The sequence below is a fragment of the Leptodactylus fuscus genome, chromosome 1, assembly GCF_031893055.1.
Source record: "Leptodactylus fuscus isolate aLepFus1 chromosome 1, aLepFus1.hap2, whole genome shotgun sequence".
NCBI classification, from domain to species: Eukaryota; Metazoa; Chordata; class Amphibia; order Anura; family Leptodactylidae; genus Leptodactylus; species Leptodactylus fuscus.
In genome coordinates, this window is record NC_134265.1 from 38,496,650 (window position 1) to 38,509,917 (window position 13,268).

The following is a 13,268-nucleotide window of genomic DNA, read 5'->3' on the forward strand; positions in this document are numbered from 1 at the left end:
AGGATCCATACCAGATAAATGAGGTATAATTAAACAAAAAAGAGGCAAATAATACATACTAAATGTGGGATATATATTGAAGATAAAGATACAAAACAACCACACTACAAAGCGTAATAAAATATATAAATGTTATTAGTATCCTTAATAAAACCCTATAAGGATACACATAACATCTAACAATTGACAAGACAAACAATTAGGGGTAGACCTAAGAATCTAAATACCGGCATATCACAGTGACGCCGAGTATGAATGTAGCCAAATCATACGGAGCAAATGGGCATTTGATCTGCTCTATTTGCTCTGTATGATTTGGTTACATTCATACTAATAACATTTAGATATTTTATTACGCTTTGTAGTGTGGTTGTTTTGTATCTTCAATCAGATAAATAATGTATACAACGAGTCAACTTTTTTTGTGGAATTTATGTAGCACTACAGTGCTGATTCTTTAATATAAAGTTGTATTTCCTCATTTTTATTTCTTTGCAGCTTTCTGAAACAAAGGTCTTCACTGCATCTTCTGTTCCTGCAGAAAACCACATCACACCCGGGCAGAGGTAAGTTAGGAGCTCAGTGTTTCACCTTGTTCTATAGTAAGGTTTGCCAATGAGGATATCACATGTAATGATATATATTCTAGTGTTCGCTCCTCTTGTTTGTTGTAGTTTTTAACTTCTCTGCTTTGTTTTTAGCATCGACCTGGTAGCCCTGCTCCAGAAACCACAGCAAAGCAATGAGCCTGGTTCTGTAGGGTTTGAGTCTTCTCAGCAGCAGAATTTTGGGCAGGCCTTGGTGTTCACGAATTCTCAGCACAGCTCTCAGATTACACCTGCAGCCAGCAGCACAGGTGTCATCAACAGCTTCAATCCACCAAGTCTGGTACGTCACTTCTTGCTTTCTTTTAATCCACTTGACAGGAGATTTTGATATTTCCCCCTTGAGGACATATCCATTTTTTATTTTATTTTGCTTTTTCGTTGTTTACGTCTCCAAATTCAACACCTGTAACTTTTTCATATTTCCATATATTTACCTGTCAGTGCTCTCTTGCTTTGCAGGCCAAGTTGTAGTTTTGATACCATTTTGGGTAATGTCTGACAATTTGATCACCTTTTTATGGGAGGCAATATAGCGAATAAAATCGCAATTCGGCCATTTTAATGTTTTTCCCACTACGGCATTTTTGGAGCTTGAACCCACAATCATTAAATCGCTTATACGATAGACTGTAATATTACTTTATTGCAGACTTTGGTGGCATGATTCCATCTGCCATAACAACAAAATGGCGCCCGCAATATCCCCAGTGGAGAGCAGTTCTGTTACTAAAAGTAACCACTGAGATGCTACGTAACATGTGACCTCTGCATCTGAAGGGTTAATGGGCCTTTCTCAGCTCTATTTTTGATCTGTCTTGCTATGAGATTCGAAGGCTATTGAGAACTTTTGAAGATGTGGTATATATGTATATATGTATTTCGCATGTGTAGCTAGATAGATATAAAATAAAAAATTTTATTTATTTCTTCTTTCCTTTCCTATAGTCCTCTGTGCTTGGATCTGGGTTTGGCGAGATTGGACCTTCAAAACTGACAAATTCTGCCGGGTCCCAAATATTGGAACAGCTGAAGAACCCAGGTCTGGGTCAGTTCACAACCCCAAACTCTCAACCGAGTGGCGGTACCACAACCCCCTCTTCTCTTCCTCATGGGACATAAAGCCTGTGCCACAGCCATCGGTCCTCTCTCAATTTGGTAAGAGAAACCCCCGCGTTCATTTTAAGCTCATGAGTCATATCCCCTTAACACTCTTAAATTCCTTTCCCTGCTGGCCGTTACTTTCCCCGCATTTAGACCTCCAGACGTTATCACCATCTGTATACAAATGACCTGACAGCTGATGTCAGTACTGTAAGGTCCCATTAAAGTCCTTCTCCTTTGTATCTCTTGCCTTACTGTCTAAAGGGAGTCTGTCATGCCCAAACAATTAAGAGCCTTATTAGAATCTTTAATAGGAACAGAAATATCTTTTTGGGCACAAATTGCTGAGGCAGTGCAGCGATGATCGTCTTCAAATGCAGATTCCTGAGCCTCACATTTAGGCTGAGAATGTCATTCATGGCTAAAGACGAGACCTTGGATACTGATTCCAAAGTAGAGCCGGAGCAATTTGCAACTGTCTGTAGGCAAATCAGACCCTGCGCCCGGTGTGATGGCAGCCTGATTTTCATATCCATAAAAAGATGATTTATTTCTGCATTGCTTCCTCAGCTTGTGGCCGCAATGATATCCTTCTGCTCTTAGTAAACCTTGGGAGACATTTTAGACCTTACGGACTCCCTTTAAGACAAGTCTTAGTCCTGTCTGCAAATTGGTGGTCTGTCCAGAACACAATGATGTTTATCTTTCCAAGCACATATCTGAACTGTGAATGTGGAGAACAATAATTCTGAGTGATCTGGAGACCGCTACCAATTGTTTGGGGACCATCTTGGTTTATATAGCATTAATGGATGATGCATGGGCTAGAATAGCTAAGTACAGGGAAATGTGTAACAAACTATATATTGGGAAAATCTATAATATAATAAAAAAAAATCATTGTAAATGCAGCTCTGAAATGGCGTACAGTATGGATCTTGTGATTCATAGCTATGGGGGTTGTGTCCTCTATATAGTGTGACTTTGTATGACTGCAGTTTCCAGGTGCTGTTGTCGCACCGCTCGCAGCGTTTTCTACTGCTAAACTATTCGGATATGACAAGCATTCCCGTTAAGCTAGACTTCGTCTTGCCACGTGGTTTCAGAATAGTACATGTGCTTTAGCTTGAGGCAAGGTCTCAGAAAGCCAGAAGATAATGTCTTCCATTCCTCTTTACAGCAGTTTATGTAAAGTAAATGTGAGATCCTAAACTTTGAATCCCTTCTCTAAACACAATAGAGGAAATCTAGAACAAGGGAAGTATTGTCTAAGGTTAGGACAGAAATGTTCCTTACTCAATAACATGTGTTCCTCCATTTTCATTGTTGCACATGCTTGATGGTGTTGCATGGGTTCTCCAGACTTAATTAATGGATTACCTATCCTTAAGATGGGTCATCGACTGAAGTTTAGCCTAGAGTTCCATTATTATAACTCAAAAAAATTAAACCTCCGGCATAAATGGGTTAAAGAGCGCAGCGTTTGGGTGAAGCATCTTCAGCACAGGGTGGCAGGTTGTATAACGTCTGTTCTTGCTATTGCAGCACAGCCCCATTCACATAAATAGGCCTGACCTGAGAACAGGTCATGTGACAGGACATTGCATCAGGACTAGTACTCAACAGCTGATCCGCAGGGGTCCTAGTAGCTGGATCTCCACTGAACTTCAATTGTTGGCATATTCTTAGGATAGATAATTCATAAAACCTGGAAAACTCCTTTAAATACTGGTGTGCAGTGTGTGATCACTACCTTACTCTGGGTGTTACACAGATCCTTACAGATACTGCGCAATGTCAGGATCTGTGCCTGTTCCGGAACGCCATGACCTCTTAAGTCAGGTGACCATGGGAATGCAGATCTGACCCCAACTGGCTGGATATTGATGACCTATCCTAACACTTTCCATTTCCTAAATTTCTGTTTAGATTTCAAGTCGCAGCCGGAGCCCTCACCTGTGCTGAGCCAGCTTGCACAGCGGCAGCAGCAGCATCCGATACAACCTGTCACAGCGCCGCCTCCTGGTCTGGAGACCTTCTCTTCACAGGTCAAACTGCGGGAGACGTCTCCAGTGGACAGCTCCGCCAACGTCAGCAAAATGATTCAGCTCCCCAACCTGTCCATGGACGCCCAGGCAATGTCTGTACAACAGACCCAGCAGCAGAAACACATAAAACCCCAGAAACGGAGGATACCGCCCACATCAAAGGTCAGTATGCTGAAGAGCAGCCCCTTTTTTCTGCAAGCTGCAGTTTGTTGGTCAGTGCAGGGTTTATGAGACATATGTAAAAGTCGTTTCAGTAAAATATAGCCCCCCCCCCCCCCATATTCTATGGCTCTCAGTTTTGCTGTACTACTACAACCAGAGCACAATGATGTTTTCTTTCCAAGCACATATCTCAATCCTATGTGTGGAGAACAACAATACTGAGTGATCTGGTCGACTACCTTGTGTCATAGGATTATTCTACATGATGTATAAGAACGCCGCCATAGATAACATGCACACGCCTTTCAGTGGAATTGTAAGGAAAATCTCATGCATGTCCCTTCTGGATTGAGTCCATTGCATCCGGTTCATGCTCAGCACTATCCCCTTCTAAGCTAAAAGGACCTTATCGTCTTTCTTTATACCGTTTTGTTGATCTTCAATCTTGTATTGCAATTGGTGTCCTGGAAGTTGTCACGGTGGTTGTGTAGTGTTAGCAATGCTCTTGCTATAGCTCAAGGGTTTTAGATTCTTTTTTTGTTTTTTTCCCCCCAACCTGACCAATGCCATTCTTTCTACAATGTATCAAGTATTGTCTCTGAAATAAAATGTGGCTGAGACAGGAAATCATTCAGAGATCCACTGTAAGCAAATGATGCTGTAGTCATCGCCCTCCGGATTAATGTGTGTCATTTCCCTTTAGATTCCCTCATCTGCAGTAGAGATGCCAGGATCAGCCGACGTCACAGGATTAAATGTCCAGTTTGGAGCCCTGGAGTTTGGATCGGAGCCCTCTTTGCCTGAGTTTGGTTCAAATCCAAGTCCTGATAGCTCAAGTCAAGCAGCAAACAACTTGTATTCAAAAAGCATAAGGTGAGGAAGGAGTCTTCCGTTTCTTCATAGCATAAAGGACTTTTCCCGAAAGAAACATTTACCACTGAAATTGAATGTTCAGGTTCACTTATCTCGATATACCTCTATCTAATATTGTATAGTAACTTAGACTACTTTGTTGATAGATACAGATTTTCTCTAGTTAAGATCGGGGTGCAGGGTTGTCCGGTTACGTGTAACTGTATGTAACGCTCTCACATTTATCCTTCTAGTGACTCCCTGAATACCTCTCTGCCAATATCCAGTACTGTGCAGGAGCCAAGCTACACCTCGCCAGTAATAACCACCTCCAGCCACAGCAACTCTACGCAGAGCACCAGTCCAGTCACCATCTCCTCTTCCTCTTACGACCAGACGTCTGTGCACAACAGAATAGGATACCAAAGCTCCATGTCAGCCTCTGAGGTGGTACCTGTCACTGTAAGCTCCTTACGTTCAAACTGCACTTCATATATTTAGTGTGAATTCTTATTGAATCTTGAAACCAAAAAGTTTTAAACCTGAAAGGGGCTGAAATGTTTAGAGGATCTCTCATGTCCTCGGGCACAAATCACTAGAAAGCCGACCGTAAGCTTAATTCAGCGCACTGGCGGATTTCCTGTTATGTTCCCCCGGACTGTAGATATCCGTGCCATTGTAATGGCACCAATGTCTGTTCATTGTCAGAAGGGCACTCTTGACAGACGGTCTAGCTGGGTTGTGAGGAACACCCCTACTGACTACTCGTCCATACATCTGTACTGTCAGAGAGGTATTCCTTACTACCCAGCAATGACGCTGCTTTGAGGACCACTCCCTCCCCTTCTCTCAACTGTCCGTAGACTAGTACTGGGAACGTTCCTCACAACTTAGCGTTATCGCTGGGCGGTAAGGAGCGCCCCCTCTGATAGTACAGCGCTATGGCCGAGTATTGTCAGGAGGGGCGTTCCTCACAGCCCAACTAGACTGTCAGGAACACCCTTCTGACAGTGGGTAGACATCGGTAACAGCACTAATATCTCTAACGGAAAAGCCGACTTTGCGCTGAATTCAGCGCACTGTTGGCTTTCTAGCAGTATATAAAACCGCATGTGCCCAAGGACATGAAAAGTTCTCTCAAAGGCTTTTCCAATTATGACATTTGTCCCACAGACAAAAATGTCTGATCGCTGCGCCCCCCCACTTCCTCCTTGGAACCCTTAGCGGTGACAAGTACAGGAGCCTGCAAGTGCACCATGTTAATGGAGTGGTGGTGTGTATGTTCAACCCCAGCTCCATTCCTTTCTATGGGACTGCTGGAAAAAATTATATATAGTCTGCATTGAAAACTTGACATTTACACTTGTGCCATTTATGACCATGCTTCTTCCTTCCCATACAGATAAACTTGTGGATTTTTCTTGTGATCTTTTATATTGAAGTTTCATTTTTTGTCTTGATTCTAGAACGGACACAATGGGATTCGGGCGCAAGTGTCTTTGAACAGTAAGTACCAGGTTTTTTTGTTTGCTCTTGTCATAAACCGTAGTAATATTTATAATGGCAGCCCTTATCTACCCCGATGCTTCCTAGAAGTGTCCCCTGTGATGCCAGGGCAGCGATACAGCACAAGACAGTGATGGTTTATACCAAGCACATATCCTAATTATTGTGCGGACAACAACATGCTGAGTCTTGTGCCGGTCCCAGACTGACGTCACGTCTTAATCCTTAGCAAACCCTCTCACCGTTATAATCATCTTCAGCACACAGCCTGGCACAGGGCACCGCAGAAACTGCCAAGGTCTTAATGTCTAATTCGTTTTTTGCCTGATACTCTGAACTGGTTCCAAAATTGAGACTATAAGCAAGTTTTTGTTCTACGCAAAGATCTCCTTAAGAAGTCAACAAGTCCTCAGTACGCTTTCTGGTTTTTGTTTTTATGGAGCGTACTGCCTCATGAGATCCCATAGTCAAAAGTAGGTTTTCTAGCTTTTAGTAAATGCCTAGTGCATTCATTTTCAGATATGCTTGCCAGGCACTTAGGCCATGACTTTATTTGGTTTTAGGGAGCCAAGATGCACATTTTTGGCTGCTGTTATGTGTAGATGGTGTAAATGTTCGTTCACAGCTGACCCAATGCAAACTTTAGTTTGCAATAAAACAGATCGGTCATGCTCAATATTTCAACACGGTCAGCTGACTATGCTAGTGCTTTGCATGGTCTGCTGCTGGTGGCCTATAGTCGCCATCTTGCACAGGCTCACTAGGAGATATCTGTGAAGACTGGCATTGATTTCAAGCATCCTTTACGCCCATGCCATGTCCCTCATCATGATCGCTTTCAAGAAAGTGGCACAAAAGAGAAAATGTCTTGTCAGAAAACTGGCATACACAGCATGATAAATCTCATCGCTAAATTGCCCCCTCGTTGCGCAATCTAATTGAATGAATGATCCCATCATCATCATGAATGATCCCACCATCATATGATGGCCGTCCAAAATCTAGTGTGTGTGCCCAGCCAGAGCCTCTATAGCTGGAGAATGGCCACAGAGTATAAATAGACACAGACATTTAAGCTGTTGTAGGAAACTTGTCAGTCACTCTAGGCCATGAGCGGGAAATCTGATCAGATACATCCCCAACTTCTGCTTTGCATTAGGTCACTGCTCCCCTCATCCACATTGTCGTGATATCCAGCTCCTGTTTACACTCTCAGGACTGCAGTTACAGCGGACGGCTGGCACACGTCATGTGACTCTGTTATCTAGTTTCATGAGGTTTCCAGGGAGGCCATTCACCTATGAATATTCAGAAGACGTTTTGGATGGAATATCTACTGGGATTACTTGTTATTTAGAATTTGCAGGCTTTATTGGGAGCTGTTCACATCCATTTAACTGATCTGTTTTATGGATTGTTCCAATTTCTGTATTGTGCCATTATGTATACTTATATCCTATCCACATAAAGCCTACTTGGGAATGATACGCCTGTGCGCTTGCATGATGTGGCTATCTGCACTGCCAGAGATTAGAGTCTTGGCAGGTCTTTTAAAGTGAATGAAGCGCCGACCGTTCAAGTGCACTGGTTTTAGTGGGACACTGGCAGTCCCACGTCGTCCTGGTCTCTGAGGGACCCAGCATTTGGGGCCCCAGCAACTGGACACTTTACCCCATATCCAGGAGATGAAATATATGTCTGTAACGGCACAGCCCCTTTAAAGGTATCCTATCACTCAGACATGATTTTTTCTAAGTACCATGTTGGAATAGCCTTAAGAAAGGCTATTCGTCTCCTACCTTTCGTCGTCTTGTCCGCGCCACCGGTCGCCTAAAAGCCTGTCGGTATGCTAATGAGCTCTCTCGCAGCACTGGGGGCGGGCCCCATTGCTCAGACAGCACTGCTGGCGTCCCCAATGCTGTGAGATAACTCTCTCCAGCGCTGCCTCCTCTTCTTCAGCAGCGTCATCTTCAGCCTCTTTTTCCGGCGGTGGCTTGTAACTTCTAAGGCCTCGGGCCTTGAGCAGAACAGACTGTGCATGCCCACAGGCTACGAGAAAATGGCCGCTTCCAATACTGCCTGAGGCTGCGAGAGAGCTCATTAGCATACCGACAAGAACCGGGATTGTAGGCGAACGGCGGCGCAGAGAAGACTGTGAAAGGTAGGAGACTAATAGCCTTTCTTAAGGCTATTCTGACATGTACTTGGAAAAAATCATGTCTGAGTGATGGGATCCATGTAGACTGTTGCAGGCCTGTCTACGTTTAAGACTTGACATTACGCAACCTACTTTCTCCCAGCTTTCGGGCCCTAATGTAACTTGGTGTGATTGGGACTTCTGTCTGTGTATAAAGGCGCCCATGGTCTTACGCATTTCCTCTAATTACAGCGACTTCCTCTGTACCATCCGTGAAGTCTGAGACCTCGCAGAACCTGTCCTCTGTAGGCTCTCTGTCCAGCCCGGCCTCCACCGCCTCGTCTCTCCTTCCAGCAGTGTCTCAGCAGCACACGTCCGCTGTCTCACTCTCCAGCTTAGCGCAGCCCAGCGACCTCTCAAGTAGCTCGCTATCCCAACTCAACAGGTAGGAAACCATGAGGCTTGTCTCGCCGTAACTGCAGCAGACAGTGATGATAAATGCACAGACTGCAGTGATGCATCTGCACAGACTGTTCCCTCGTCTCCCCTTCCTGGCTGCAGATTGTAATGTATTGTCCATTACTCTTCTAGCACTTTGTCTGGGCACCAGAACAGCCTTCCTGCAGCGTCTGTATTGTCCTCAGCGGTTTCCCACACAGTAAGTTTTTCTATTCCTGACTTCGTACAACATATCTTCTATAGGTAGAAAGTTTGATGTGATTGTAAACCTCTTCTTTTTTTTTACTTATAGCATACGAGTGTGGAAAACACAGTGTCCCTCCAGCCCAGCACAACTTTCTCTACAGCCCCCACATCGGCAACAAGTACCACCTCTTCTGTTAGCCTGGCCAGCAGTATGAACACTACAAACAGCCTGGGCCTAAGCGTCCCAAGTGTCAGCGTTCCAGCAGCGGCTGCTAGCACCCGGACAGCTCCTCTGGTCTCTTCAGGTAAGATGGTTTAGCTGTGAACAATAGTTGCAGTGCTGGAAGTCTTTCAGGCACATGTTTGGTTGTTATAGAAGGATCCGTAGACATTTTTCTTTCAGGTGCTTGTTATGTAAAGGGTTAATAAACACAACTTTATGGTCCGATGCGGTTTTAGTCGTTGGTCATACAATTTTTTTTTTTCCTCCCCGTTTTACAGGAAAAGCTCCCCCGAACTTGCCGCAGGGTGTCCCGCCTTTGCTACACAATCAGTACATAGTAGGACCTGGAGGTCTCCTGCCTGCATACCCAGTAAGCCCAGTCGTTGTGTGTCGTGTGACGGATCTGTATGTAGAGCTTATACTTTTGGCCTTGCTGTTGGCATTGGGCTATTAGAATGTGTTTGTATGTCCCTTCTTCCTTATATACAGCTACTGTCTGACTGTATATGGTGCAGGCCAGACAAGGTGCTGGAGATTGCTAGATTTTTTTTGTTTTTCCTGTTATTTCGGTTTGTGTTTAGTGATATAAGTTCCCTGTTCTTACTCTTTTTGATTTATAATGCCGTCTTGTTACTTTTAAGCAGATCTATGGATATGATGATCTCCAAATGCTTCAGTCCAGATTGCCAATGGTAAGTAGTGTTGTGGATTATGGGCAGAAGTTTGATATGGAAAAGTTGCCATTTTTTGCTTTAGAGTTGTCCTATTAGGGCTTCTTTGATCCATGTGGCCTTTAAGGTAATTTAGACTACTTTGAGACCCCTCTGATGGACTTCCCATGATCATGTAGTGCACGATTTCCATAAGTGCCATGTTACAATGTAATACTATATCATGTAATGTGTTGGTGCCAGCTTGCTTCATATCGATATTTTCCACATGTGCTCAGGGTAGTTTTCTTTATTTTGCAGGACTACTATGGAATCACATTCCCTGCCCCAGCAACACTTACTGGTAGAGATGGAGGACTTGCAAGCAACCCATACTCAGGTTAGTTGAAAGCATGCTTGGATATACTGTGAACTTCTACCTTTACGTTCCTTCCCAGTGTCCTATTACTATATGAAGTTTTGTACAGTAATGGATTCTGGCTTCAGCATTGCATAGTTTTTGTCAGAGGCCCCCAAACACAAACAAAGCAGCCAAATGGACAGTTTACAGTGGGACCGTCTCAAGTGGGTTTTCAGGGATTAAACTATTAATGGCCTATTGGATCAGTAGAGGTTTGACACTGGGGAACACCACAGATCAGCCGACAGAAGTGGCTGCAATGCCCCAATTAGCACCTGGTCTGCCTCATGGGCCGGCCAGTCACATGGCCTGTTTGTAGCTCCGTCCCATTCAATGGTACAAAATACAACTGCTATGCAGTGTATGGGAGGTGAGCTCTCCTTGGTGCCGTTGTCAGTAAGGATCCTACATAGTAGAGTCTGAGCGATACCTTCTATATGGCTTTCATCTGTGTTATAATCCGGCTCCCTCCCAAATTACGTGATTTATGAGTGGGTAATGTAACCCATAGTGGACAGTACAAACCTCTGAATACTTGCCTGTTTGTGGTCATGTTAGTTTCTATGCCTGCCTGCTTATCCCCTATAATTGTCCTAACCTTTATCAGGATGAGGTCTGTGAATAAGATATATCTTTTCACTTGGTCACACTATATACCATGCTGTTTTTGATTTGCAGGTGATGTAGCAAAGTTTGGTCGTGGTGACTCTGCTTCTCCTGCCCCCGCCACAACGTTAGCCCAACCTCAGCAGAATCAGACACAAACGCACCACACGGCTCAGCAGCCATTCCTGAACCCAACGCTGCCGCCTGGCTACAGCTACACAGGATTACCTTACTATGCTGGAGTACCAGGAGTGCCAAGTGCTTTCCAGTATGGCCCCACCATGTTTGTAAGTATGCATTGTCCGCTGTTCTGTAGATATTACCAGGCCATGGGGCAATAAGCTCAGGAGTGTTGTTTCCTGGTTACATTGAGGTCTCAGAATAAAGTATGAGGCTACAAGGCAAAACAAGGGGCAGGGGCAACTCAGTGGTTAGCACTGCAGCCTTGCAGCACTGGAGTCCTGAGTTTGACTCCCGCCAGGAACAACATCTACAAGGAGTTTGTATGTTCTCCCCGTGTTTGTGTGGATTTCCTCCCATTCTACAAAGACATACTGACAGGGGGGGGGGGGGGGGGGGAGAGTACATTGTGATCCATATATATATACACATTCATACATTCTACATGAAGAAAAAAAAAAATACATGGGTTGCTCATATTGCATTTTTTTTCCCCTTAGGTACCTCCTGCTTCAGCCAAGCAACATGGTGTTAATCTAAACACAGCCTCCACGCCTTTCCAGCAGGCCGGAGGGTATGGACAGCACAGCTACAGTGCAGGTAACGATCAATCGGTCATCCGGCCTGCGATTACGTTTCTTACTGACCCTTCCACATCATGTATATGTGATTAGTCCATTTTCCTGCAGGTTATGATGACCTAGCCCAGGGAACGACAGCCGGCGATTACAGCAAAGGTGGTTATAGTGCGTCAGCGCAAGCACAAAGCAAGTCTGCAGGTGCTGGACCAGGCAAAGGTTAGTCCTCCCCATAAATGAGTTCAGGGCTATGTTCACAAGGTGCATTTCTCTGAAAAATCAGCAGCACATTACTGTGTAATACCAGATGCAGCCTCTGGTAGTGTGGACATGACGGAGTTACTAAATGGGGACCCAATGATATACTTAGTTTTGCAGCCCCTTTGTTTTAGGTCTTTGATCAGTAGACGATGTTACATTGGAGATTCCACTAGTTACGTTGGTATCTTTTGTTAGGATACTCTCTTTACAAAGATTGCCTGCCAATTGCTGTGTCAGAAGTGTCTGTAGTGAACCGGTTTTATGAAACTTAGTAGTATATATGTGTAATAAAAAAAATAAAGAGGTTATCTGAATTGAGGGAATAGCCAATCCACCCATGCACTTTAGGATTTGCTGTTCGTTGATGCGATGTTATATTAGATGTGAGTCTGTTCCTATATATCTGGCATTAATATGTAAACCCTCTCCTATACAGGTGTGTCTGTGAGCTCCAGTAACACCGGAGTGCCCGATATCAGCGGCTCAGTCTATAACAAGACTCAGGTGAGTGTCTGTTTCTGACATGTAGACTATTGTCTGCCTGCGGCAGGTTCGCAATGTAAGTCCAATTCCATTATACCGTAGACGTTTGACAAGCAGGGATTCCACGCAGCCACACCACCGCCCTTCAGTCTCCCTTCTGCTCTTGGATCGACTGGGCCCCTGAACCCTGGAGCTGCGGCAGGTTATGCACCAGCCCCATTCCTGCATATTCTACCTGCCCATCAACAGCCTCACTCGCAGCTGCTACATCACCATCTCCAGCAGGATGGACAGGTGAGAAGTCTTTCCATGTATTAGATTCTGTAGTACACGAGAAACACATGATCATGATGTCTTGTACTTGCTGCTGACCCTTCCAAGTGCCTTTGTACTATGATAATAACTCTAAAGTGATGTTCACACAATCATATGGATGAGTCTGATGCAGAATCCACAGCAGGAATTTAACACTAACTTGTGGACATCCCACATTAACATTAGCGACCAAACTGCACATTCAGGGTGCATTCACACGGAGGAAAATGGTGAGGCATTTGGTGTGGAATTTTAGGGGGGGGGGGGGGGGGGAAGCCTCCCATTGACTTCAACGGGTTCCTTTTTCTATATATGATCATATTATACCAGATGGATGGTCCAGACCAAGGGCTGGCTGGAACCACGTCTGCCATTGGTTTGTCAAGAACAAACACTTGCTGTATCTCCACAGTTAATTGTCGGGGTGGAAAAGAGACACTAGGCCAGTGATGGCGAACCTTCGAGATACAGAGTGCCCAAACTGCAACCCAA

The 13,268-nt window shown here is 44.5% G+C and overlaps 1 protein-coding gene and 3 non-coding genes across 4 annotated transcripts in view; all 4 read left to right on the top strand.

Moving 5' to 3' along the window:
* UBAP2 (ubiquitin associated protein 2) overlaps positions 1-13,268 on the top strand; it is a 36,309-nt gene that overhangs the window by 21,073 nt on the left and 1,968 nt on the right. The window contains 19 exon segments of the mRNA XM_075269666.1: positions 499-566; positions 702-888; positions 1,554-1,707; positions 1,710-1,763; positions 3,639-3,919; positions 4,623-4,792; positions 5,026-5,233; positions 6,238-6,277; positions 8,667-8,859; positions 9,006-9,072; positions 9,166-9,364; positions 9,561-9,652; positions 9,927-9,974; positions 10,254-10,332; positions 11,032-11,246; positions 11,640-11,739; positions 11,829-11,936; positions 12,415-12,482; positions 12,564-12,755. Of these exon segments, the coding sequence (XP_075125767.1) occupies positions 499-566; positions 702-888; positions 1,554-1,707; positions 1,710-1,763; positions 3,639-3,919; positions 4,623-4,792; positions 5,026-5,233; positions 6,238-6,277; positions 8,667-8,859; positions 9,006-9,072; positions 9,166-9,364; positions 9,561-9,652; positions 9,927-9,974; positions 10,254-10,332; positions 11,032-11,246; positions 11,640-11,739; positions 11,829-11,936; positions 12,415-12,482; positions 12,564-12,755 (2,523 nt within the window).
* Positions 2,390-2,472, top strand: LOC142191009 (small nucleolar RNA SNORD121A). Its single transcript, XR_012714628.1, has one exon. It is a non-coding gene; the product is annotated as a small nucleolar RNA SNORD121A (small nucleolar RNA).
* On the top strand, positions 4,071-4,152 carry LOC142191010 (small nucleolar RNA SNORD121A). Its single transcript, XR_012714629.1, has one exon. It is a non-coding gene; the product is annotated as a small nucleolar RNA SNORD121A (small nucleolar RNA).
* On the top strand, positions 6,396-6,474 carry LOC142191011 (small nucleolar RNA SNORD121A). Its single transcript, XR_012714630.1, has one exon. It is a non-coding gene; the product is annotated as a small nucleolar RNA SNORD121A (small nucleolar RNA).